Source organism: Podarcis bocagei (assembly GCF_964188305.1).
Source record: "Podarcis bocagei genome assembly, chromosome: 7".
NCBI lineage: Eukaryota > Metazoa > Chordata > Lepidosauria > Squamata > Lacertidae > Podarcis > Podarcis bocagei.
In genome coordinates this window covers 86,097,208-86,124,627 of record NC_138132.1, presented here as the reverse complement: position 1 = coordinate 86,124,627, position 27,420 = coordinate 86,097,208, and the positions used below count along the sequence as shown (strand labels likewise).

Genomic DNA, 27,420 nt, shown 5'->3' with positions numbered 1-27,420 from the left:
CAGAAAAATCCAAGAGACCAAGGAAAGCGAGCTTATTAGTCGCATGGGGTGCAAAGGGGAAGTTTTGGGGGTTCATGGGGGGTGGCGGGGGGGTTGATGAGTGAGCAGACAGGGGCACAGACCCTTGTGTGTGTGATTGAGTGTGTGCCTGCACCATTGCACATACAGTGGTACCTCGATTTTCAAACGCCTCTGTTGACGAACATTTCGGTTTACGAACACCATAAACCAGGAAGTAAATGCTTCCATTTTCAAACGTGCCACAGCGGCTTTCGCTGAGCACAAAATCCTGGGGCCTAGCTGTCGGCCGTTGAGTTTTCGATTTTCGAACATTTCAGAACTTTGACGGTCTTCTGAAAACTGAGGCATTTGAGCTCCAGTTCAGTTGAGGATAAGGTTGTGGGGGCGAAGATCTAAATTACGTCTTGAGCATGGCTAATAACATGATGGATTTCAGACTGGCCTAAGATATTGTGCTGCCTGAGGCAAAGGAAGAGACGGCATCTCCCTCTTCTATGTGCAGAAGCCAACTAAACTAGCAGTTTAATGATATTTCAACATTGCCCGTTCCAGTACCTGCGTCTCTGCCGCTTGAGGTGGCTGGCGCACTCTGCCTAGCGGTCTAATCCCTGGCTGGATCACCCAAGCTAGCTGTAGGCTGCAAACACCCATATCTGATTTTGAACCCTTTGTTTATATATTTTTTCTTTTAGAAGTTGGAAGAAAAGCTGCGGGCCCAGTCAGATTATGAAGAAATCAAGACGGAACTGAGGTAGGGTCCCCGTCTCTGGGTGAGGATCCCGGGCCTCCACTGCGTGCTGTGTTGGGTCAAATGCTCAGGCTACTAGGAGATGAGATTCACAATAAGGCGATTTTCTCCTTTCGCTTTTGCAGGGCTGTGGCACTGCTCTTTTCACCTCTGGATGTTTTGCCCTGGGACAGTTGGGTTGCTGAGCTTTTCTCAGCCCTGTCTCCTAGAGCAGGCAAAGACTGACACATCCAGCCCCCATTCCCGGCCTGAGAGTTTCAGGGTGCTGCAGTGTATCGGTGGAGGTTGCAAGCAGACACAGCCCCAAGCAAGGATGTCAGCAGCATGAAGCATGTCCTCTTGATATAGGCTGCCCTTGTCATGGTTGTGGGTTCCGCAGCCCCGGCTCTCATCGCTTATAAGGCTTTTTCAGGCGTTCAGAAGCAGAAGGGAGAGAGGGAGTGCAAAATCAAAGTTACAAAACACAGGAGCAGTACAGGGGTGTATTTTCCAAATAAACAGAGGGCAGATAACGTAGAAAATAAAAGCAGCTGTAAATACATCACGGAAGCCTCCCAGTTGAACGCCGTGGCCCAGGGAGAGAGGGAAAAATAGTGGAAGTGAACAGCTGGCTTCGCAAATGGTGTAAACAGGAACAGTTTGGATTCTTAGATCACGGACTGCAGTTTCTTGAAGATGAACTTCTGGCAAGCGATGGGCTGCACCTCACAACGGCTGGGAGAAATGTTTTTGCCAAAAATCTCAGAAACCTCATCAGGAGGGCTTTAAACTGACTAATGTGGGGGAGGGAGACAGTGCTCCTGAAGGTAGGAGTCTATCAATTGATGAAGATGATCATCCAAATGTCATAGACCAAATGGAGCAAACAGCATGCAGACCTAGTGGTGGGAGGAAAAAGTCCTTAAATAAGAGACACGGGGGAATGATTAATGGACTTCAATGTCTGTACACTAATGCGCAAAGCATGGGAAATAAACAAGATGAGCTTGAGCTCTTGGTACAGCAAACTAAATATGACATAATAGGCATCACTGAAACCTGGTGGGATAAGTCCCACGATTGGAATGTAATAATAGGGGGATACAATCTATTTCAGAGAAACAGACCAGACAAGAAAGGAGGAGGAGTGGCATTATATGTCAGGGATGTGTATACCTGTGAAGAGATCCAAGATTTAGAACCTCAAAGCCAGAGTGAGAGCATTTGGGTCAAAATTAAGGGAGAGAAGAGTAACAGAGACCTCATTGTGGGAGTTTACTATAGATCCCCAAGCCAAACGGAGGACATAGATGATGCCTTCCTGGAACAGATGGCCAAGCATGCAAAAGGAAGGGAGATAGTAGTAATGGGGGACTTCAATTACCCGGATATTTGTTGGATGTCAAACTCAGCCAAGAGCAATAAGGTCAAACAGATTCCTCACTGGCCTTGCAGACAACTTCATTGTCCAGAAAGTGGGAGAAGCAACAAGAGGAACAGCCATTTTAGATCTGGTCCTAACCAATGTTGATGACCTGGTTAGTGGGGTAGAAGTGGAAGGATCATTAGGCGCGAGTGATCATGCTCTTCTGAAGTTTACTATACAGCGGAAAGGAGCAGCCAAGCATACTAGGACTCAATTTCTTGACTTTAAGAAAGCTGACTTCATAAAACTTAGGGAAGTGCTGGGTGAGATCCCATGGACAGTAATACTAAAAGGAAAGGGAGTTCATGATGGCTGGGAGTTTGTTAAGAGGGAGATAGTAAAAGCACAATGTCAGGCAATATAAATGAGACGGAAACATGGAAGGTGCCTAAAGAAGCCAGGGTGGCTATCTAAAGAACTTTTAACTGAGTTAAGATTAAAAAAGGATGTGTACAAAAAATGGAAAAGGGAAACCACCAAAGAGGAATTCAAACAAATAGCCAGCATGTGTAGACACAAAGTCAGAAAAGCTAAAGCACAGAATGAACTCAGGCTTGCTAGAGAGGTTAAAAGCAACAAAAAAGGCTTTTATGGGTATGTTCGTAGCAAAAGGAAGAACAAAGAAACAGTGGGGTCACTCAGAGGAGAAGATGGTGAAATGCAAACAGGGGACACAGAAAGGGCTGAACTCCTCAATGCCTTCTTTGCCTCAGTCTTCTCTGATAAAGAAAACAATGCCCGACCTGAAGAATTTGGAGCAAATGATTCAGCAGAGGAAACACAGCCCAGAATAACTAAGGAGATAGTACAAGAATATTTGGCTAGTTTAGATGTATTCAAGTCTCCAGGGCCAGATGAACTGCATCCAAGAGTATTAAAAGAACTGGCAGATGTGATCTCAGAACCACTGGCAGTCATCTTTGAGAATTCCTGGAGAACAGGCGAAGTCCCGGCAGACTGGAGGAGGGCAAATGTTGTCCCTATTTTCAAAAAGGGGAAAAGAGAGGACCCAAATAATTACCACCCAGTCAGTCTGACATCAATACCAGGGAAGATTCTGGAGCAGATCATTAAGCAAACAGTCTGTGAGCACCCGGTCTTATTCAACATCTTTATCAACGACTTGGATAATGGACTCAAGGGCATCCTGATCAAATTTGCAGATGATACCAAACTGGGAGGGGTGGCTAACACCCCAGAGGACAGGATCACACTTCAAAACGACCTTGACAGATTAGAGAACTGGGCAAAAACAAACAAGATGAATTTTAACAGGGAGAAATGTAAAGTATTGCACTTGGGCAAAAAAAATGAGACGCACAAATACAAGATGGGTGACACCTGGCTTGAGAGCAGTACATGTGAAAAGGATCTAGGAGTCTTGGTTGACCACAAACTTGACATGAGCCAACAGTGTGGCGCGGCAGCTAAAAAAGCCAATGCAATTCTGGGCTGCATCAATAGGAGTATACCATCTAGATCAAGAGAAGTAATAGTGCCACTGTATTCTGCTCTGGTCAGACCTCACCTGGAGTACTGTGTCCAGTTCTGGGCACCACAGTTCAAGAAGGACACTGACAAACTGGAACGTGTCCAGAGGAGGGCAACCAAAATGGTCAAAGGCCTGGAAACGATGCCTTATGAGGAACGGCTAAGGGAGCTGGGCATGTTTAGCCTGGAGAAGAGGAGGTTAAGGGGTGATATGATAGCCATGTTCAAATATATAAAAGGATGTCACATAGAGGAGGGAGAAAGGTTGTTTTCTGCTGCTCCAGAGAAGCGGACACGGAGCAATGGATCCAAACTACAATAAAGAAGATTCCACCTAAACATTAGGAAGAATTTCCTGACAGTAAGAGCTGTTCGACAGTGGAATTTGCTGCCAAGGAGTGTGGTGGAGTCTCCTTTTTTGGAGGTCTTTAAGCAGAGGCTTGACAACCATATGTCAGGAGTGTTCTGATGGTGTTTCCTGCTTGGCAGGGAGTTGGACTCGATGGCCCTTGTGGTCTCTTCCAACTCTATGATTCTATGATAAGCCAAATTTTCACGCTTTGGTTGGGAGCAGGTATTTTGCATGCCTGAAATTGACACAAAAGAAATGAAATCCCACCACAGCGTAGAAATGTTCCAGGTCTACCTTACCCTTAAAGGTAAAAGTAAAGGGACCCCTGACCATTAGGTCCAGTCGTGACCGACTCTGGGGTTGCTCGCTCATCTCGCTCTATAGGCCGAGGGAGCCGGCGTTTGTCCGCAGACAGCTTCCGGGTCATGTGGCCAGCATGACTAAGCCGCTTCTGGTGAACCAGAGCAGCGCACAGAAACGCCGTTCACCTTCCTGCCGGAGCGGTACCTATTTATCTACTTGCACTTTGATGTGCTTTCGAACTGCTAGGTTGGCAGGAGACCTTACCCTTAGAGACCCATAATTTGTGAGTTAGTTTCTCTGGAAACAGCCATGGTCCACATCTTTGTGTACCACAACAAAAGGTTAAAATCCTGTAGTGTATTTCTGGGCCAAATAAGTTATCTCTCTAGCATCTGCCTAAGAAAGTCCTTAGATCAGGAAGTTGCTGTTTGGTCATCCCATGTTTGGCAAGTTGTGGGGCGGAGGGCTGTACAGCTCCTACGTTTTGCAACTTTAGTTATGCTTCTTTTGAACTTTTTTATTCTACATTAATAAAAAGATTTTATTAAAAAGATTTGGGAAAAAAGAAAGAAAACCTGGGAGTGTTTCATTCACTTCCTCTCTCTCTCTGTGCACCCACCACCAACAACATACTGCCGCATTGATATAAATAAGCAGTCTGTGCAGTTTGCAAGAGATGTCCTTGAGATTGTTTGAGAGCTGAACGCAGGCTGTCTCGCACCCCAGGCGAGTATCATAAACAGCAGCAGGCTGTGTTTCGGGGTGGCTCCACCCTCCTGACACCAACAACGCCTACCTGAAGGGCACCATGGTGGTGCAGAGGCAGGGGACGCACAGCCCCGCCGGCTGGATCCCTATGCCTGTATGTCTGTGCAGCTTCTCACGCTTGCAAACAGCCCTGTCTCACCTGAGTGCTGTGCATAGGAGTTGCTGTGAGTCTAGTGTTGAGGCGGGGGGTGCTGCTGCTAATGGCCACTGCAAGTTAAAGTGTAAAAGGACCCCTGACCATTAGGTCCAGTCGCAGACGACTCTGGGGTTGCGGCGCTCATCTCGCTTTATTGGCCGAGGGAGCCGGCGTACAGGTTCCGGGTCATGTGGCCAGCATGACTAAGCCGCTTCTGGCGAACCAGAGCAGTGCACGGAAACGCCGTTTGCCTTCCCGCCGGAGTGGTACCTATTTATCTACTTGCACTTTGATGTGCTTTTGAAATGCTAGGTTGGCAGGAGCAGGGACCAAGCAACGGGAGTTCACCCCGTCGCGGGGATTTGAACTGCCCACCTTCTGATCGGCAAGCCCTAGGCTCTGTGGTTTAGACCACAGCGCCACCTGCATCCTATGGCCACTGCTAATGGCCCACTAATGATGCCTCTCTCTGTACCCCACATTCCATGGCCTTGGTTCAGATGTTTGCATGAACCCAGGATGGGGGAGCGTGTGGCCCTCCAGATGTGACTGGGCACCTCTTCTGCTGAGATAGGGGAGGGAAGCAGGGCCACTCTGCAGGCGCTGCTGTGAGACCAGCAACTTTTACCACCTCCTCTCCTTGAGCTTTTCAAGGGACGCAGGTGGCGCTGTGGGTTACCAGAAGCGGATTAGTCATGCTGGCCACATGACTCGGAAGCTGTACGCCGGCTCCCTCGGCCAATAAAGCGAGATGAGCGCCACAACCCCTGAGTCGGCCACGACTGGACCTAAAGGTCAGGAGTCCCTTTACCTTTACCTTTCTACCTCCTTGAGCTTTTCCATCCCAGCTGGCCCATAAAATAATTCTGTACCTGAGTTTCCTTATTTCCTCCTCTCTCCCCATCCATTTTCCTATTATGTCATGGCCTTTTAGAATGTATGCTTGAGGGCGGAGGCTGTTACTGGGTTTTGATGAACGCAATTGATTAGCAAATAAAATAGACTTCTGTTGTCCCTAGCCAGCATGAACAATGGACAGGGGCCATGGAGGGCCAATAGGTTCCCTGTGCTGAACATAAACCATGCAGCTCTTTTGAAATTTGAGCCTGGGGGTTTTCAAGCTCCACAGCTCACTCTTTGCTGTTATATGTGCTGGATTGGGCTATTGTCCAAAATATCTGTAGGTTGGGGAAGACCTAGAAGCCAATCTTTGCACTGTGGAACAGGAGCCTGAGATCTGCTTGTAAGCTGTCCAGGAAACCCATCACTTATACAACCCCCTTTTTTTATTTTGCAGCATTTTGAAAGCGATGAAGCTGGCCTCCTCCAACTGCAGTCTTTCCCAGGCAAGTGCACACTGCATGAAGGGCCAGCATGGTATCTTGGTTCTGCTGGACCTGGAAGGCCCAAGGTTCAAATCTCCCTGCTCAGCTATGAATATCACCTTGGGGGGCCCAGCCACTGCCTCTTAGCCTAACCTACTTCACAGGTTTGCAGTGAGGATAAAATGGGGAGGGGGAAGACCAGCCAGTTTGTAGTTGTTTAAAGAGTGTCCCGGAAATAATGGCATGAATCAATGGGAAGAAGCGCTCAAACATTTTCAAACTCTGTGACCGCATGAGAAGCATTTTCCTACCCTTGAGTCAAGGACGCTTTCCAGCCACAGGAATGCACATGGCAGAGAGTTAAGTCTTTATTGACAAAGATAACACAATCACTTCTACAGCGATTCAAAGTGCTGGTCTATAAAGCCTCAGGACCTCAAGGACCGCCTCCTTCCACATGAACCTACTTGGACCCTGAGGTCATCTTCTGAAGCCCTTCTTTGTGTGCCTCCTCCTCGAGAGGTCCGGAGGGTGGCAACACGAGAACGGGGCCTTCTCTGCAGTGGCTCCCCGTCTGTGGAATGCTCTCCCCAGGGAAGTTCACCTGGTGCCTTCATTATACACCTTTAGGTGCCAGGCAAAAACATTCCTTTTTAACCAGGCCTTTGGTTGATTTGATTGGCATCCTATGCCCTGTTAAAATGTGGGGGGGGGGGGTTGGAGAGGGGGGTTATTGTGTTGTTGTTTTGATTATGCATTTTGGGTTTTTATATTTTGATGTTACTCTGTGGACTGCCCTGAGACCTACGGGTATAGGGTGGTATATAAATTCAATGAAATAATAATAATAATAATAATAATAATAATAATAATAATAATAATAATAATAATAATATAGCAGTGGATACCTGTGGGTACCTACGCACACCAGTGTAGCGTCTAGGCAGCTATTCCCAGGTCTGCACCCAATGGAGCAGTTGCAGCAACTGGGGACCGCTCCCCCTCCACCAATTTATGTAGTAGTAATAGTAGTAGTAGTAATAATAATAACAACAATAACAATTTATTATTTATACCCTGCCCATCTGGCTGAGTTTCCCCAGCCACTCTGGGCGGCTCCCAATCAAATGTTAAAAACAGTACAGCATTAAATATTAAAAACTTCCCTAAACAGGGCTGCTTTCAGATGTCTTTTAAAGAGAAGATAGTTGCTTATTTCCTTGACATCTGAAGGGAGGGCGTTCCACAGGGCAGGTGCCACTACCGAGAAGGCCTTCTGCCTGGTTCCCTGTAACCTCACTTCTCGCAATGAGGGAACCGCCAGAAGGCCCTCGGAGCTGGTCCTCATTGTCTGGGCTGAACGATGCTACACTTGATCTTAGCCAAAAGGCCGAGAAGCGATGTCTGGGCTGAGCGATGGGGGTGGAGACGCTCCTTCAGGTATACAGGACCGAGGCCATTTAGGGCTTTAAAAGTCAGCACCAACACTTCAGATGTCAAAGAGAAAAGCAACTACATACCAGACTTTTAGAAGACATCTGAAGGCAGCCCTGTTTAGGGAAGCTTTTAATGTTTGCCGGACTATTGTATTTTAATATTTTGTTGGAAGCCGCCCAGAGTGTACCTTCCTGTGCACACATAGCTAGAGATGATGGCTGTGTGGAAGATGCCTTTGCTCTTCCCGCTTCAATTCTCTCCTGGTTCTGGGAGACAGTGGTGCTGTCGAGGGTGGGGAAGCACCCAGCCCTTCACTGGTCTGGCCTGACTCTTCCACCAGCTCTGAAGCTTCCTCCGCCTCTAATTCATGCCCCCTGGCTGGTACAGATCCCCATAACCCACTGCTCCCCTCTCCAGAATCAGACTTCAGGGCCCCCCCCTTACCCCCGGCGCCCACTCATCCGCATCCTGCCAGTCCTGATGCCTTGCTTGCCTGCCCCAACTTCCCTCCCTCAATTCAATTTTTTATTTTTATTTTTAGAGCATATCAAAACCCAGTGATGTTTTGCTTCTGGGAAAGGAATCCTTCTACCCGTCGCAGAAGTTCCTTTTGGAAAAACCAGGCCTCGTACCCAGTACTGGTAGGTTGGGGTGCATGAAAATGCATTTCTACAGAATAAGAATAAGAATATCTTTATTGTCATTGCCCCCTTCGGGGACAACGAAATTACTTGACTGCTCCATAAAAAAACTAATTAAACAATACAGTATAATACAGCAAGGGAGATTAGATGACTTTCAAAGTCCGGGCTTCCCATTCAGGGCCGAGATCGCTCTGGAGAAGAAGCTGTTCTTAAGACGACTCGTTCTTGTCTTCATCGACCTGTATCTCCGTCCCGACGGCAAGAGCTCGAAGAGACAGTGACCAGGATGCGATGGATCTTTTATTATGTCCAGTGCCTTCCTATGGCACCTTGTGGCATAAATCTGCTCTAAGGTGAAGAGTGGGCAGCCAACAATGCTCTCTGCTGCCTTAACAACCCTGCACAACCCCATCCTGTCCTGGGCAGTACAGCTTCCGTACCACACACATAAGCCATAAGTGAGCACGCTCTCAATGGCACGGTGATAGAAGGCAAGCAGCAGTTTCTGTGGAAGATGGTTTTTCCTTAGTATTCTCAAAAAGTACAGTCTCTGCTGCGCCTTCTGCACAAGCCCCCTTGTGTTGACACTCCAGGACAGATCCTCTTGTAATTCAATGCCCAGAAATCTGAACGTGGTTACCCTCTCCACACAGACCCCATCAATCAAAAGTGGCTGGACGTTGCTCTTCTGTCTCCTGAAGTCCACCACAAACTCCTTTGTCTTCCTTGTATTTATGAGCAAGTTGTTAGCTCTGCACCACTCTGTCAGAGGTCCCTGGTGGGGTTTCATGGGGTGGTGGAGGTCTTGCATGCAGAGGGGGCCTTGCATGCACTACCCCAGTGCAACACAGGTTAGGTGTTGCAACACCCCAGAGAACTTTGAACAAGCAGATTTCGCCATGGAGGGTTGGAAGCAAATGGCATTGGGAGCCTTTAAGGCTTAGCTGGGAAACCAGTGGCCCTAGTGTTGCTGGACGCCAACACCTGGCTGGTAGTTGGGGTGGTGGGAGCTGTGAGTCCAGCAACATCTGTGGGGGGAGGCATAGGTGTCGGCATCCTTCGGGGGGTTGAGATGCCAGCTGCTAGCCCCCAGCTGGATCATGCCCTTCCAGCCGTGATGATCCCCTGATTTCTGGTGTGACGTAAATCAGCAACTCAGACTTCAAAAGCCTGAGCACGCTATATTAGCAGAGCATACTGAGCAAACAGAACAGGCGTGAGGCTTGTGGAAACATACTAACAGCTAAAGATTTATTAAGCATAAATCAGGACAAAAAAAACATGTCTCCCTTTCTTCTCTTCAGAGAGAGAGTGAAAAACAAAAGCTATACACACAACAGAAGTTCCCAGCAAACTGTGCTGGAACGTAAACAGACATGTGACACGTAACAATCCCATGTTTGGTCCTTAAGGTAGAATGGAATTTTCCAACAATAGGTTCTGCTTTAGAGTAAGCTATAGTTGGTGTGTGTATCTCTCCCTTCCTCTTTGGTCTCTAGAGGAGGATCCCTCGGAGGATGAGTCGGTGAAGGACTCCATGGGCACAGACCAATCCTACCTTTCCCCTCAGCACCTCTCGCACCCGCTCCGGGAAGATTCGACCTCCCCGTCCCTCATCCAGCCGCTGCTGGGCCCCTCCATGGCTCAGGAGGTACCGAGGACTTTCACGCTCTCGCCTTTTCCTGCTGAGCGGATCCCACTGGACTCGCTCCTCCCGAAACAGATGGGGCCTCCTGCGTACAAGAACGAGGCTGGCGGCATGGCAGCCTTCCCTTCTGCTTTCTACTCAGCCAAAACGGCAGCGTTGCCGGGCAACCCCAGCCAAGCCATCCCAGCCAGCGAGGCGAGCCCACCCAGTGACCAGTCGGAAGGCAGCAGTTCGGGTTCGGCCGATGAGGAGCAGCTGGACACAGCCGAAATTGCCTTCCAGGTGAAGGAGCAGCTCCTCAAGCACAACATTGGCCAGCGCGTCTTTGGGCATTACGTCCTGGGCCTCTCTCAGGGCTCCGTCAGTGAGATCCTGGCCAGGCCAAAGCCTTGGCGTAAGCTCACGGTCAAGGGGAAGGAGCCGTTCATCAAGATGAAGCAGTTCCTCTCCGACGAGCAGAACGTCTTGGCCCTGAGGACAATCCAAGTCCGCCAGAGAGGTAAGTAGGCTAGGCAGGAGACTGGCAGGTGGACACGCTCACCCAAACCCAACCACCTGAGGCAGGTACCTCGCTCTTCCTAATGGTGGGGCCAGCTCTGCTATTCTCCACCCCAACGGTTATTTTTATGTTGTGAACCACCCTGTGGTCAATTACATTTTCCCTTTATCTCAGAATGGCTTAATTTGGCTTTGAGGCAAGGGTGTTTCATGTGTTGTTATACTCCCAACTTCCATCAGCCAGTGGTCAAGGATGATGGTGTTTCTGGGAGGGCCAAAATTTCTGTCTCCAATCTGAAAGCAAGAATAGTGTGCCTTTTCCTCTAAAGCAGCGGTTCTCAACCTGTGGGTCCCCAGATGTTGTTGGACTACAACTCCCATCATCCCTGAGCTCTGGCCTTGCTAGCTAGGGATGATGGGAGTTGTAGTCCAACAACATCTGGGGACCCACAGGTTGAGAACCGCTGCTCTAAAGCGTAGTTTTAGCCCAAAGCAAATTTATACAGATTGAATCTATTAATCTGGGTGTGGAGTACCACACTCCAGCCTCTTGGCAGTTCCCTTTCTGGGCTGGTCCACATTGGTCTTGTTTCAGCCCCTTGCCATCCTTTCCCCCCCAAGCCATGGCCTCGCAAAGGCAGAGCCCAACAGCCGGATTCCTGGTCTCTTTCCCATCATGGCATGCGACTAATAGCAGGAGACGTTTCCTTCCAACAGGGGCTCCTAAAAATAGCTGAGCACTGGCACTGGTAAATACTTCCCTGACGTTAACATGAGCTGAGCTGGTACAAAAACACGAGGCAAGTGGCAGGCCTCAAATGTTGTGCTTCTTTGATCAGGCAGTATTACGCCAAGGATTAGGACGCCAGAGACTGGCTCTGACGATGCCATCAAGAACATCCTGGAACAAGCCAAGAAGGAGATTGAGTCACAGAAAGGAGGTAAGGGCCGTGAGGAACCACCAAGGTTGCCCTCGGTGGCATCTTAATATTTCTCAGGTTTGGAGTTTGTCCAAGAATTCAAGAGGGTCTTTTGCCCGGACAGCTGGATGGGAAAGTGAGCTACGAATCAACCTCTCTGCAATGGGATAGCATTCAGCGACTATCCAGGAGGGGTTTTCCTCCCCAGTAGTTCTGGATTATACAATATAATGCTACTGAATACTGTTTGCATCCTCATAGTACAGTGGTACCTTGGGTTAAGAACTTAATTCGTTCTAGAGGTCCGTTCTTAACCTGAAACTGTTCTTAGCCTGAAGCACCACTGTAGCTAATGGGGCCTCCCGCTGCCGCCGCGCGATTTCTGTTCTCATCCTGAAGCAAAGTTCTTAACCTGAGGTACTATTTCTGGGTTAGTGGAGTCTGTAACCTGAAGCGTCTGTAACCTGAGGTACCACTGTATAGTGGTGTCCCTTGTTTGTGTGAGACGGAAGAGGGCTGGGAATGTGTATTTTAAGGAGGTGCTTACCATCTGCAGCTTTTACAAGTACTTTCATTTTTAAAAATAATCATCATTTTTTTTACAAAATATATAAATAAATCTGCCCCATTATTCAGGAGCACTTTTCTAGTTGATTAAAAGCTTTTTTTTATTTGTTAATTAATTAATTGCTTAAAAGTTGAAGCTTTCTACTTTTTATTTATTTGCGGTTATTTCCCCTTCTACTGCTCAAGGCAGTAGTTCATAATGGGGAGAAACATCTGGGAGTTCCCAGGCAATCTTTTCTTCAGGCACTGAGCAGGCCCAGGCCTACTTAAGTAAAAGGAAAAGGGGGGAAGTTCAAGCATAGTGTTATAGGCACTTGTGTGTGTGTGTGTTTGTGTTTGTTTGTGTGTGTGTGTGTACATATATGTCATAAAACATACTTCATAAAATTTATACACCACTCGATTGTAAAAAAAAACCCCTCAGATTGGTTTGCATATTCCATATATGTTACATACAGAATGAAAGAAATGCAACATTAAAGTAAGGTATATTTAATGGCATTGGAATATTTTATTTTATTTTATTTTTCCCCCAATTTTTTTTATTAATTTCCCCCTTTTTAAACAGACAAACAAACATAGATCATAACTGAACGTGGTCTGATATTAATACCATAGTTAAATGACTTCCTCAAATTCCCCTTGACTGAATTTCATTATATATCATTGTAGCGGTTTTCCAAAATAGTATCTCATAATATTATATATTAATTTTCAATGACTGAAGCTGTGATCAGCCTTTTATTAGGATACCTTCGTTAAAATCTGATCGGGTAGCACAGGGGCTAGGGAGGAGGGACCCCGTTTAAAAGCCCTTTAAGGTTTGTCTCCATTGAGCTCCAGTGGCCTCCCTCTTTCTACCCCCTTCACCTGTGCCCCTTCCTTCCGCAGGGGACACCAAGAGCTCGGCGGTGCCCCAGGTGATTGCCAACGGCACCTGCGCCAGCAACTCTGAAGATGCCATCAAGAGCATATTGGAGCAGGCCCGCCGGGAGATGCAGGCCCAACAGCAGGCCTTGCTCGAGATAGAAGCGGGGGGCGCCAGCAGGCCTGTCGCCACACCACCTGTGGAGCGCTCGACCCTGGCCACGGTCAGCCAGAACATCGTCCAGGCTTACATCAAGCAGGAGGAGGGCATGCTGGGCCCAAACGCCAGTGGCAACACAATGCAAAACCCCCTGACCGTGCTCTCCCCTGCGGCCTTCGTGCAGAGCATCATCCGGAAGGTCAAGTCCGAAATCGGGGACGCCGGCTCCTATTTTGACCAACACTGGGCTTCTGAAAGGAGCTTGCTGAGCCGTCCGTACACCTCCGTGTCGCCTTCCTTGTCCTCCTCGTCAAGCTACTCCAGCATGGTCAATGGCCGGGTGTGGCAGCGGGGCGAGCCCAGCGACGCCATCCCGAATGAGGAAGACCTCGTGACCTCTGAGGATGAGCCCCACAGGGTGATAGAGGTCAAGTCGGAAGTGGCCGGCTCAGATGCCCAGGGCGCCGGGCGCCTGTCCTATTACCCGTCCTACGTGCCAAGGACTCTCAAACCCACCGTCCCGCCCTTGACGCCAGAGCAGTATGAGTTGTACATGTACAGGGAAGTGGACACCTTGGAGCTGACGCGGCAGGTCAAGGAGAAGCTGGCCAAGAACGGGATCTGCCAGCGCATCTTTGGGGAAAAGGTACCCCAGCAATAAACATTCAGCCCTTAAAGAGGCTTGTTGGCCATGCTTGGCTCAAGAGAGGGTGAGAGAGGAGTGCAAAGGAGAATACTTTTTATTCTCCTGGGCATTTGGGCCCAGGGACGCGGGTGGCGCTGTGGGTTAAACCACAGAGCCTAGGACTTGCCAATCAGAAGGTCGGCGGTTCGAATCCCCACGACAGGGTGAGCTCCCGTTGCTCAGTCCCTGCTCCTGCCAACCTAGCAGTTCAAAAGCACGTCAAAGTGCAAGTAGATAAATAGGTACCACTCTGGCAGGAAGGTAAACGGTGTTTCCATGTGCAGCTCTGGTTCGCCAGAAGCGGCTTAGTCATGCTGGCCACATGACCCGGAAGCTGTACGCCGGCTCCCTCGGCCAGTAAAGCGAGATGAGCGCTGCAACCCCAGAGTCGGTCACGACTGGACCCAATGGTCCGGGGTCCCTTTACCTTTACCTTTATATAGGCAGAGTTTGGGTCACTTATTTTTGGTGTTTGTGCTTACAAGGGTGGGATGGTTATCTCATGCAGCTGGGCGGTTTTTGTGGGTGGAAAAACAAGTGTAGGCGATGCCAGACAGACAGCATGTAGCCTGGCACTTGGAGAGCTGCTTCCCATAGCAGGATTTTATATTTGTTTATATGGGTTATTATTTTTATTATGGTCTTCTTGCAGCCACTTCTTGCAGGCTTCTTCTGTGTGAAGCGATCCATAAGCTGATTTGAATTGAATCCACCCTGTAAAATTTGGAAATTGTAGTCCTGTAAAGGGGGTAGAAGTCTTTTAAACAGAGAGATATAAGCCCCCTCGATGCCTAAAGTTCTTTGATGTAAGCCTAAACAACAGAAGTGGTTTATAAGTGATTTAAGTTTGTTCTGCATGTACCCTGCGTGAGAGGAAGTGCCTGTTTCGAATGAACAGGAAATCAAAATGAAATCATATCAACGGCATGATTACCTTGTCAGTTTGTAGTAAGTGAATAACAATGTGAATATCCTCATGACCATTGCTCTTTTTGCATTTTTCTAATCTATGGGTTGTGCTGAAGAAGGTTCCAGCGAAACAGTCAGATTATCCGGGATCACTGTCCCTACGTTGTTATTCACTTACTACTTCGGCACCATGAACGCCTAAAAGGTTTTACCGCTTAGCCCACAGGATAGCATCTATTACTTTGTTTCAACCATAGACTTATTATACTTCTACGGACTTTCAAAGATTGACAGACGCGTGTTCATTTGTTTTCATTGGAGAATGACAAGTGTACACATTTTGTTTTTGTTGTACTAAATCGTGTACATTATGCAAAAAGAACTACAGTGCTATCTAGTATACTGGTCTTCGTGTTGCTTGTGTTGTTTGTTGTGTTAAGTTTGCAACACGGGTTTGTTGTTCTGTAGTGGTGGTTTTCAATGGCGGGGCTTGGACACGGGCCAAAGCCGCCTCCATCTTCCTCCTCATCTCCTGTCTGTTTCAGGTGCTGGGTCTGTCTCAAGGGAGCGTGAGCGACATGCTGTCTAGGCCCAAGCCTTGGAGCAAGCTGACCCAGAAAGGCCGGGAGCCCTTCATCCGGATGCAGCTGTGGCTCACGGACCAGCTGGGCCAAGGCATGAGCCAGCAGGCCAATCTGCCACATGGTAGGTCCCTGCTGGCACTCCCATCATGGGGCAGCCTCTTCCTCAGGTCAAGGCCTGGCATTCAGATCTCCAGGCAGGCCTGTCTATTCCTCTTCTCGTTGTTATACAGTGGTACCTTGAGTTAAGTACTTAATTCGTTCCGGAGGTCCGTACTTAACCTGAAACTGTTCTTTTTTTAAAAAAGAAAGAAAGATTTTTATTAAAGTTTCAAAGATTTTATAAAAACAAGACAAAACAATAATACAAACAGACAAAAAAACAAAAACAAGTATAGTTTCAATCCCCTATTTTCTTGTAACTTAATTCCCCGACTTCCTCATACCTCCCCTTTCTGTATTCCAATTTCCAGTTATTAATTCAGCAAATCCTCTCCCTTATTTTCCTTTTAAATTTTTAACCTTTCTTTTCCTTTTACTTAATCATTTCAGCTAGAAACCACATAATTTCTAAACCAACGTCATTCTAGCATTCAATAATTTTGCAATGTTTCCTAAGATAGTCCTTAAATTTCTTCCAATCTTCTTCCGCTGTCTCTCTTCCCTGGTCTCGGATTCTGCCAGTCATTTCTGCCAGTCCCATATAGTCTATCACCTTCATCTGCCAACCTGAAACTGTTCTTAACCTGAAGCACCACTTTAGCTAATGGGGCCTCCCGCTGCTGCCGTGCCGCCGGAGCACGATTTCTGTTCTCATCCTGAAGCAAAGTTCTTAACCTGAAGCAGTATTTCTGGGTTAGCAGAGTCTGTAACCTGAAGCGTATGTAACCTGAAGCATATGTAACCCGAGGTACCACTGTATGTTTATTTAAAGGACGCCACTTTCCCTGACTCTTTCCCTGGCTTACGGCCAAAATAAGAACAGCTTAAAAGCATAGAATACACACACACACACACACACACATATCTCTTCAAAACCGCAGGAAAAGCAATGGCCGTTTGAGATCATTGACTGCAATGTACCACGTCAGAGCGAAGGTGGAAATGCCACTCTTTTTCTTTTTTGGTAACAATTTTTATTAAGGTTTTCTATTTTTTTCCTTTCTTTTTTAAATTCTTTATTGAACTTAAAAGAAATAGAACTTAAACTTAAAAGAAAAAGAAAATAGAATCAAAAACAAAATTCTTCATAGATAACACAAAATCATAAAAATTTGCTACACTTTGTCATCATCTTCTTAAGGTTCCAACGACTTCCTGTCAACTCCATATTTCTTTGAATGCTCATTTACTTAATGCACTATTTATCTCAGTTATTGTTGCTAATTATCAAGAAAATTGTAGTTTCCTACACATATCCATTGTATCGCAGAAGTTATTCGAAGGCTGCCACAGACGTTATACTACTACAATAATCTTTAAGATAATTTTTATACAAACCCCATTTCTCAAAAAGCATTAAGGTTTTCCAGTATTGCAATGCAGTATGAAAGAGGAAAACCGTTACAAAATAAGACAAGAGGAACAGACAGGCAGAGGTCAGAGGATTAAGTACATCTGTCTGAGGCTACTGACTCATCTGGAAAATATATATAACACTGAATAGGAATGAGAGGCTTGAAAATGTGAAGGAGGGAGTCAGAAAGTCCAGTAAGGAAGTCTTATGAGCTTCCAGAAATCCCATGAGGAACTGATTTAGGTGATTGTCATTGGCTTACGGAACAAAGTCCCACCAAACTGCCACCAAAGAGTCCGGTTTGGTTTTTCCAGATAAAAATCTCACGTGGCAGGTTACCTTTTTCTTGTTGGGCAACTCCCTGTTAGTAGATTTTTCTACTTGTTTTTATTATTGCCTGTTAGCCACCCTGAGCCCAGCTTTGGCTGGGGAGGACGGGGTATAAATAAAAATTGTTGTTGTTGTTGTTGTTGTTAAGTTGTAGGTGAACATTTCAGACGACACAGTGATTCTTCAAACAGCTCTTGTTTATTCACAGGCCAGAACAGAACTGAACTGAAGGGTTCAGTCAGCCTGCTTATATAGAGCTCTAGTACAACGTAACTGTAACAATTTTCTAAAACTATCCAATCACTGAACGTCACTTTCGATCCCTTATTTGCATAACTATCTACAGTATCCCCCTGCTGGCCCAGGGTGAGAACTTCAGTACATAACAGCCTTCGCTGAGGAGGTGCCGGCTGACAAGGTGCCTAAGCCTCTTTTTATATTAGCGGTGCCATGAAAATGATAACCACAAAACCGGCCTTTCCATTCCTTGCAGTGCATCCTCACTTCCTACTTATGTGTGTCACCAGAGCTGCTTGCTGGGGGCGTTCCAGATTTCCTCAGTACCCGGAGTCGATTTGGATCTCTCCGATTTTATTTTTGAAAGTTGCTAGTTCTTGTGATGGTGAATATTTGCTAAGTTCTAACTTAGTCCTTATTTGAAGGCATGTTTTGTTACGTCACAGTAGACCCCTCCTGGGAGAATGTGAAGTACAGTGGTACCCCGCAAGACGAACGCCTCGCGAGACGAAAAACCCGCAAAACGAAAGGTTTTTTCGTTTTCGAGTTGCCTCGCAAGACGAATTTCCCTATGGGCTTGCTTCGCAAAACGAAGCTTGCCCCGGGGACAGCGGGTCTTCTCTTTTGAAGCAAGGGGCGGCGGGGAGAAGCGATCTCCCCGCAGCCCCTTGCTTCAAAAGAGGTCCGGGGGCAGCGCGAAGTGCAGCGCTTCTTCCCCGCTGCCCCCGGACCTCTTTTGAAGCAAGGGTTTGCGGGGAGATCGCTTCTCCCTGCAGCCCCTTGCTTCAAAAGAGGTCCGGGGGCAGCGCGAAGCGCAGCGCTTCTTCCCCGCTGCCCCCGGACCTCTTTTGAAGCAAGGGTTTGCGGGGAGATCGCTTCTCCCTGCAGCCCCTTGCTTCAAAAGAGGTCCGGGGGCAGCGCGAAGCGCAGCGCTTCTTCCCCGCTGCCCCCGGACCTCTTTTGAAGCAAGGGGCTGCGGGGAGATCGCTTCTCCCGGTGCTCCGAAGCGGGGCGGGGGGGCGGGAACACCTTCCCCCACCGCCCCGCTTCGGAACGCTGCTCCGAAGCGGGGCGGGGGGGTGGGAACACCTTCCCCCACCGCCCCGCTTCGGAACGGTGCTCCGAATCGGGGCGGGGGGGTGGGAACACCTTCCCCCACCGCCCCGCTTCGGAACGGTGCTCCGAAGCGGGGCGGGGGGGTGGGAACACCTTCCCCCACCGCCCCGCTTCGGAACGGTGCTCCGAAGCGGGGCGGGGGGGTGGGAACACCTTCCCCCACCGCCCCGCTTCGGAACGGTGCTCCGAAGCGGGGCGGGGGGTTGGGAACACCTTCCCCCACCGCCCCGCTTCGGAACGCTGCTCCGAAGCGGGGCGGGGGGGTGGGAACACCTTCCCCCACCGCCCCGCTTCGGAACGCTGCTCCGAAGCGGGGCGGGGGGGTGGGAACACCTTCCCCCACCGCCTGGCTTCGGAACGGTGCTCCGAAGCGGGGCGGGGGGGTGGGAACACCTTCCCCCACCGCCCCGCTTCAGAACGGTGCTCCGAAGCGGGGCGGGGGGGTGGGAACACCTTGCCCCGCTTCGGAACGGTGCTCCGAAGCAGGGCGGGGGGGCGGGAACACCTTCTGAAGGCTGGCGGGGGGCAAAAGTCTTTGTCCCCCTGCCTGCCTTCCCAGGGGCTTTTAAATCGCCCCGGACAGCGGAGAAGTCCTCCGCTGTCCCGGGGCGATTTTAAAATGCCGCCCGCCAGCATTTTAAGATTGCCCGGACAGCGGAGAAGTCCTCCGCTGTCCCGGGGTTTTTTAAAATGCTGGGGGTGGGAAGAAAAGCCCTTATCCCCCCCCCCAGCCTTCAGAAGATGTCCGGGGACAGACTGTCCCCGGACCTGGTCTGAAGGCGGTTTCCCTAGGAACGCATTAATTGATTTTCAATGCATTCCTATGGGAAACCGTGCATCGCAAGACGAAAAACTCGCAAGACGAAGAGACTTGCGGAACGAATTAATTTCGTCTTGCGAGGCACCACTGTACATAACAATTATTATTATTATTATTTATTCCACAAAAGGTTGCAATCAGGGATGTGGCGTTTCCACCTTCAAGATGCTGCGATCTACCATCTTATTCTGCACAGCACTTAAAAGCTACTTTGATATCAAATTGCTGTTTCTTTCCCTGAGGCTTTGCTATATATTAATTCCAAATGCGGGGGGTGGGGGAAGCCTGCCTGGAGAACCGGAAAAGACTGGAGGCTCAGACCCCCAGGCTGTCCCACCAGCACCCTCCTTGCACAGTCACCCTGTTTCAATATCCTGTCACGTCATTCTGAGGCGTGCAGGTGCCAGCTAAGATCCCGAGGGAAATGAAAACTGGTCTTTTAGTTTTGTTTTTCAGCTTAACATTTGTATGGTGCATTAACAGCATCCATGTTCTATATCTCGGTAATCCTTATGGCAGTGAATCCTCCAATGGTTAATTACAGTAGTGCCTCGCAAGACGAAAAGAATCCGTTTTGTGATTCTCTTCGTCTAGCGTTTTTTTCGTCTTGCGAAGCAAGCCCATTGCCAGATTAGCGGATTAGCGCTATTAGCGGCTTTTAGCTGCTTATCTGCTGATCGGATCAGCTGATAAGCGCCTTAGCGGCTTAGAAAAAGGGGGGGGAGGGAAAAAACCCAGCAGGAACTCGCAAGACATTGTCGTCTTGTGAAGCAAGCCCATAGGAGATTCGTTTTGCGAAGCACCTCCAAAACGGAAAACTCTTTCGTCTAGCGAGTTTTCCGTCTTACGAGGCATTCGTCTTGCGGGGCACCACTGTACAGTAATCCTATACTGTTAAATGGGACGCGGGTGGTGCTGTGGGTTAAACCACAGAGCCTAGGACTTGCCGATCAGAAGGTTGGCGGTTCGAATCCCCGTGACGGGGTGAGCTCCTGTTGCTCGGTCCCTGCTCCTGCCAACCTAACAATTCAAAAGCATGTCAAAGTGCAAGTAGATAAATAGGTACCGCTCCAGCGGGAAGGTAAACAGCGTTTCCATGCGCTGCTCTGGTTCGCCAGAAGCGACTTAGTCGTGCTGGCCACATGACTTGGAAGCTGTACGCCGGCTCCCTCGGCCAATAAAGCGAGATGAGCGCCGCAACCCCAGAGTCGTCCGCAACTGGACCTAATAGTCAGGGGTCCCTTTACCCTTTACCTATACTGTTAAATCAGGTTATTATCCTTATATCACTGATTGGGGAGACGGCAAAGGCCAACAAGTGAGTTTGATGGCCGAGTAGAGATCCAAACTGGGGTCTTTCAGCCTCAACATTCATTTTCTGAGAAATGAACTCTGTATTTAACCAGTTTACACTCGCTTCAGCAACCTGGGATTGCTGCTTCTTTCTTTAACATGCACACTCTAGATATATTACTCTTATATGGCAGCCTTGCAAATAAGCCTGCAAAAGTTACTAGCCTGCAGCTTTTTTCTTTTTTTCTTTTTCTTTTTTTTGCAACACCTACTAAGTTGCCGGTGGCTTGAATTTCTCTGTTGGCCAAGCCCCTTCTCTGCAGCTAGCATGGAAATGCTGTCCACTGGACTTTTAGTGGGCTGCTCTTAAAGAAATTCCCTTCTATCAGTAAAGAGATTGTTCCTTCCTCCATAGCTACCACTAAAACTAGGTGGGCTGGCAGAAGAGGAAGGGAGTGGCCTGGAGTTCTCTGCCAGTCTGCTTACTCACCTGCATGCAATTCCTGGTTGCCTATGACTACCAAACAAGTTGTTAAAGGCAAGGCTGAATTTTATGGGTTTTCTGCCAATCCCTTGAGCTGTTGAATTAGGAGTATAAAAACTATAAAATCAGGAAGTGTGGTGATGATGGGAACAAATTAGCATGTGGACCAAAAAAAAAACCCCTCCCTGCAAACCACTTCCTCTTAGTACCTCGTAGCATACCGTATTTTTCGCTCTATAGGACACACTTTTCCCCCTTCCAAAATTAAGGGGAAATGTGTGTGTATCCTATGGAGTGAATGCAGGCTCCTTGGCTTCAGCGAAAGCAACGCGAAGCCTCCGAAGCACAGAGGGAGCGCTCCCTCCACTCTCCAGAGGCTTTGCGTTGCTTTCGCTGAAGCCTGGAGAGCGAGAGGGGTCAGTGCGCACCCTCTCGCTCTCCAGGCTTCAGGTTCCTTTTGCTGAAGCCAGGAGAGCAAGACTCTCCTGGCTTCAGCCGAGAGGGAGAGCTGCGCAGCGCCCCTTCAGCAAAGTGGGAGAAGAAATGGAAGGGGCTTCGTTTCTACTGCCACTTCGCTGAAGGGGCGCTGAGCAGAGAGGGGGAGAATTTATTTTTCTTGTTCTCCCCCTCTAAAACAAGGTGCGTCCGATAGAGCGAAAAATACGGTGATTATTTTCTGCTGTTCTTTGTTGAGTCAATACATCTTCATGGCTGCTGTCTCCAGAGGGGTCTTTATCTCCTTTTTATAGTTATGGCGGGGGGGAGGTATAATGCTTTTACAGAACACTGTGGCCAAAATAATTTTCCGTAAAGGCAGTTTTGAAATATGCCTAAAAAAATATGAAAGGTGCTTAAGAAACAAAACCATACAATAACGGTAAACTTTGAATTTTAGTCCCAGTTACCCTGGGACTGCAGAACAGATTGGGCTTAAGCCAGGGAACCCCCGGGAGGCTGTACCTGTTGCCTCCTGGGAAGAACATCACTTAAGGGGGAGACCAGCCTACCTCATTCATCAGCCAGAGATGGACCCACCACCCTCTCACCACCACAGTAAAATATTCTAGGCTCCCACTGGAACTGGAGAGCTGAAGGGAAGCACACTTTGGCCCCATGTATCAGCCAGGGGACTCAGGGATGTGTGTCTGCGTGCTCCCGTTTTCCAGTTTCACCGCTTCCAGAGGGTCTGCTCACTGAGCATTCTTCCTGATTTGCTTGCTCAAGGTTTTCAGGGAAGGTAATATGACACGCAGTGTTTACTGAGCATTCATACTGATTTGTTTGTGGAGAAGTTATGCGACATTTGTTATCCCACGTCTTCCACTGCATTTCCCTGTCACTTTCCTTACTGCGGACAAAAAAGTCAGATAGGAGGAGGGAGGAGGAGTGGGTTTATTGCGCTAAAGCCACTTGAATTGCACAAAATGAGTTTGCTGGTGTGTACCTGAATCCTCAGAAGGGATGCGGGTGGCACTGTGGGTTAAACCACAGAGCCTAGGATTTGCCAATCAGAAGGTCAGCGGTTTGAATCCCCGCGACGGGGTGAGCTCCTGTTGCTCGGTCCCTGCTCCTGCCAACCTAGCAGTTCGAAAGCACGTCAAAGTGCAAGTAGAGAAATAGGTATTGCTCTGGTGGGAAGGTAAATGGTGTTTCCGTTCGCTGCTCTGGTTCGCCAGAAGCGGCTTAGTCATGCTGGCCACATGACCCGGAAGCTGTACGCCGGCTCCCTTGGCCAGTAAACCCCAGAGTCGTCCGCAACTGGACCTAATAGTCAGGGCTCCCTTTACCTTTACCTGAATCCTCAGTGTTTTGGATAATTTTCGTTTGTTTCCTCTGCTTGTAAGCTGCCTTTAGAATAATTTGATTGAATGGTAGGGTGCAATTCCGTTAATCAGTCTTAAATGTTCCTCTATAACTAGGCCTTTGGCTGATTAAACCATCTGTGGACTTTAAATCTGTTTATGGGTGGGTGGGGATATTGGTTTTTGCGAGCCCATCCGCTAACCCCCCGCCCGGCCCGGGAGCCAGCTCCATAAATAAGGAGACATGACACAGCGATGTATAGGATTAAATTAGGCCACAACTTTATTAATTTCAGATGTAGGAAACCTTGGCTTAGGCATTGGACAGCATCCCTCTCAGCCCCAGGTTGGGTCTGAGGATGCGCAGGGCATACAGGTGTTGTGTGGGACACTGCCCCAGCCAGCCACCAATTGGCCTGTCAGAAAGGGGGTGGAGTGACGGCTAGGCAGCGAGGGGAGAGGTCTCAGAGGCTCAGGAAGCCCGCGCCGGGTCGCAAACCCTGCCCAACACTCCGACAGGTGAGCGGTAATTGTTATCATGTTATATATTTCCTGTTTTCATTTTGTATTTTTTATGCTGTAAACTGCCTAGTGATCTTCAGATGAAGGGTGGTATATAAATAGTAGTGACAATAATAATACCGTATTTTTCTCTCTATAAGATGCACTTTTCCCCCTCCAGAAATTAAGGGGAAATGTGTGTGTGTCCTATGGAGCGAATGCAGGCTCCTTGGCTTCAGCAATAGCAACACGAAGCCTCCGAAGCGCAGAGGTGCGCACCGACCCCTCTCGCTCTCCAGGCTTCAGGGATAGCCGCCTGAAGCCTCCGGAGAGCAGCGGGAGCTCCTGCTGCGCTCCGGAGGCTTCGAGTTCCTTTTGCTGAAGCCAGGAGAGCAAGACTCTCAGCAGAGAGGGAGAGCTGCGCAGCGCCCCTTCAGCGAAGCGGGAGGAGAAATGGAAGGGGCTCCGTTTCTCCTGCCACTAAAACAAGGTGCGTCCTATGGTCGGGTGCGAAAAATACGGTAATACTAAATCTTCCAACATTCAGTTTCGTTGGATGTCCACCAAATCTAGTGCTGTGAGAGAAGGAGAAAAAATTCCCTCAACTCACTTTCTCTATTCCATGCACAGTTTTATAAACTTCCACCAGGTTACCTCTAACTCAGTTTTGCTCCAAACGGAAAGGTCCCCAAACCTTACTTGCATGCTGGGAATGTGTGGACAAACCCCTGATCTTGTTTTGTATGGTTCCCCAACCCCTTTCCCAGTCTCTGTTTTGCTCTTCTCTTTTGCTGTCATTGTTGAAAAAGTTATTTACAAAAAGGGCAGCCAGAGGATCAAGTAGAAATCATTGTTCTCCTAATGTGAAAAAAAAACTTCCCTTGTAGTAGAAGTGCCGGGTAGTTCCCTAAATGCTTCAATACATTCCCCTGTTTTGTAAGCTGCTTCACAAATCATATAAACTCTTTCTCTTATATATAAAATCACTGTTACTGCACATCTAGCTGTAGAGGGGTATTTTGTATATATCATAAGAAAAAACAGTGGGAAGAGGCATCATGCCATAGGGTGCTACCAATTTTCCTCAATTACTTTTGCATCTATCAAATGAGCATTAAAGACTCATCTCCTCCTCAATTCTAGACACATTACAAAACAGAATAAAAACACGCTTCGTTGAGCTGCCAGTCTGTCTCTCCATCTCTCCTCTGTCAGCTTCTGAAAACATTCTTTTCAAAGAGGCATTTGAAGGGGAGGCACATGCATAAAAACAGGGAGTGTGCGGAAAGATGTGTGGCACCCTATTTTTCAAAGCCCTGTGCCCGTTCTCTATCTCTCCCCCATTCTATATACAAGCACACGTGTTATGGGGAATATGAGAAGTTTGCATGCCTTCTTAGTCATCTAGCTAGGTATCTTTCATAACAATAAAGAGAAATAACAGGACGGTTATAGTGATTTATTTATTTATTTTTTTAAAAGAGGCTACATTCTTCTCTTTTCTTATTTATTTGTTTTCTTTGTTTTTTAAAAAAGGAAGTCTCCTGGCATCAGCCTTCCCACTTAAAATGCCTCCTTCAGGACGGCCTGATTGTGACTATGTACATGCGTGGTATTATTTATTTATACAGTGGTACCTCGGGTTACATACGTTTCAGGTTACATACGCTTCAGGTTACACACTCCACTAAGCCAGAAATAGTGCTTCAGGTTAAGAACTTTGCTTCAGGATGAGAACAGAAATCATGCTCCAGCGGCACGGCAGCAGCAGGAGGCCCCATTAGCTAAAGTGGTGCTTCAGGTTAAGAACAGTTTCAGGTTAAGAACGGACCTCCAGAACGAATTACCGTATTTTTTGCTCTATAAGACTCAATTTTTCCCTCCTAAAAAGGAAGGAGGAAAGTGTGTGCGTCTTATGGAGCAAATACAGGCTGCGCAGCTATCCCAGAAGCCAGAACAGCAAGAGGGATAGCTGCGCAGTGATCCCTCTTGTTGTTCTGGCTTCTGAGATTCAGAATATATTTTTTTCTTGTTTTCCTCCTCCAAAAACTAGGTTGCGTCTTATGGTCTGGTGCGTCTTATAGAGCGAAAAATACGGTAAGTACTTAACCCGAGGTACCACTGTACTGAAGATTGGACTTCTTCACACAGCACATCGTTGAACTCTGGAACATGTTTCCCCAGGATGCAATGATGGCCACCAACTTGGATGGCTTTAAAAGACGGTTAGACAAGATTCAAGGAGAAAGGGCTATCAATGGCTCTTATGTTTTGCTCCCTGGCTTCCCACAGGTATCTGGTTGGCCAGTGAGAACAGGACCAGCGGGCTGTTGTTCCGTTCCTTTCTGAATTTCAGGTGGTCCATGATTCCCTAACCCCCCTCCGCATAATCACAATGTTCCCTTTTTTGTTGTTTGCAGCCAGTCCTGGGGAGGCCCGCTCTTCCCCTTCCCCACCACCCAGCCCCTCGGAGCAAGAGAAGAGCCCCCCTGAGCCACTCAGCCTTGCTCTGGAAAGCAGCAAAGAAAACCAGCAGCCGGAGAGCAGATCCGGTTCCTCGCTCAGTGGGAAGATCTGCCCCAGCAGCCAGGCATCCGTCGGCATCCAGGAGATTGTGGCCATGTCGCCGGAGCTGGACACTTACTCCATCACCAAGAAGGTCAAGGAGGTCTTAACGGATAACAACCTCGGTAGGGGTGCTCAGGGGGGCAGCCACTGGCGGGGGCGATGTACTCTGGGGCCACAGTTCAGCTTGTTGCATGGACGGAGGCCACGAAGAGGTTTTCGCCATTGATCTAGGGCAAACAAACTACAACCCCAAGGTTTCCCTGGTCAGGAAACTCTGTTTTGAACCAGTGCACGTTTTGTAGTCACGATTTGCCCCCCCCCCCATGGCGGCTTCTCCTCAGCACATTTTAGTGCCGCGGAGGTAAATTGAAGGCAGTCCAGCGAGGAAGAGCTACCAACTGGTTGGTGTGTATGTTGGGGTTTCCACTATCTTGTTTCAGGGCCTGCAGCACCTCCACTGAGCCAACTAAATAATATTTGCATTGGTGTAACATATCCCTGTCTTACGGCAGTCGCATATTTATTTATTAATGATCTGCCCTTCACCCTAAGGACCCAGATCAGGAGTTCAGTGTATCCCGTGATTCTGCAGAAGCGGAGTGTCAGCTTTTGGATTGGGGTTTTTTGTTTTGTTTTTTAGAAAGCAAGTTTCTAGACCTTATGAACAGGAAGTTTAAAAGTGTGAAAGCATGCACAGCTTTCTAATTTACATAGATCAGTGGTCTTCAGCGGGTTCAGACCTGAGACCCCAACTCTGGCTCCTAACCTTCAACATGGGACCCATTTTCACATTTTCACTTGGTTTGCATTTGATAGTGCTAATAAAAGCACATTATTAATCCTAGAATGGCAGTTCACAGAGCAAAACGCATAGTTCTACCAGTGCCAGTTTTACGTATAAGCTAAACACTCTCTTGGGGGCCCCCAAAAAATTTAAAGGAAAAATAATGGATGTATATTTCCAAAATATAAGATAAAAAACAAATAAAATAAAACCTACATACATCAACAGTGTTTTGTGTTGTGTAGGCTCCTATGATGTAAGTAATGGGCGCCGCCTGCTCCCTAAAATATCACTGGTTTGCTCATTTCTATATATAGGGTACCTACATTCTGCATAGGACACAGGTGGCGCTGTGGGTTAAACCACAGAACCTAGGACTTGCTGATCAGAAGGTTGGTGGTTCGAATCCCCGCAATGGGGTGAGCTCCTGTTGCTTGGTCCCTGCTCCTGCCAACCTAGCAGTTCGAAAGCACGTCAAAGTGCAAGTAGATAAATTGGTACTGC

The 27,420-nt window shown here is 48.1% G+C and overlaps 1 protein-coding gene across 3 annotated transcripts in view; it reads left to right on the top strand.

The window, feature by feature from the left end:
• The window catches only part of CUX2 (cut like homeobox 2), a 259,733-nt gene that overhangs the window by 225,086 nt on the left and 7,227 nt on the right, over positions 1-27,420 (top strand). For all 3 annotated transcript variants that reach the window (XM_081202920.1, XM_081202922.1, XM_081202921.1), the window contains 8 exons: positions 714-772; positions 6,522-6,570; positions 8,528-8,627; positions 10,130-10,777; positions 11,616-11,717; positions 13,155-13,936; positions 15,430-15,589; positions 25,985-26,254. In XM_081202920.1, coding sequence (XP_081059046.1) covers positions 714-772; positions 6,522-6,570; positions 8,528-8,627; positions 10,130-10,777; positions 11,616-11,717; positions 13,155-13,936; positions 15,430-15,589; positions 25,985-26,254 — 2,170 coding nt within the window. The remainder of the gene's footprint in view (positions 1-713; positions 773-6,521; positions 6,571-8,527; positions 8,628-10,129; positions 10,778-11,615; positions 11,718-13,154; positions 13,937-15,429; positions 15,590-25,984; positions 26,255-27,420) is intronic.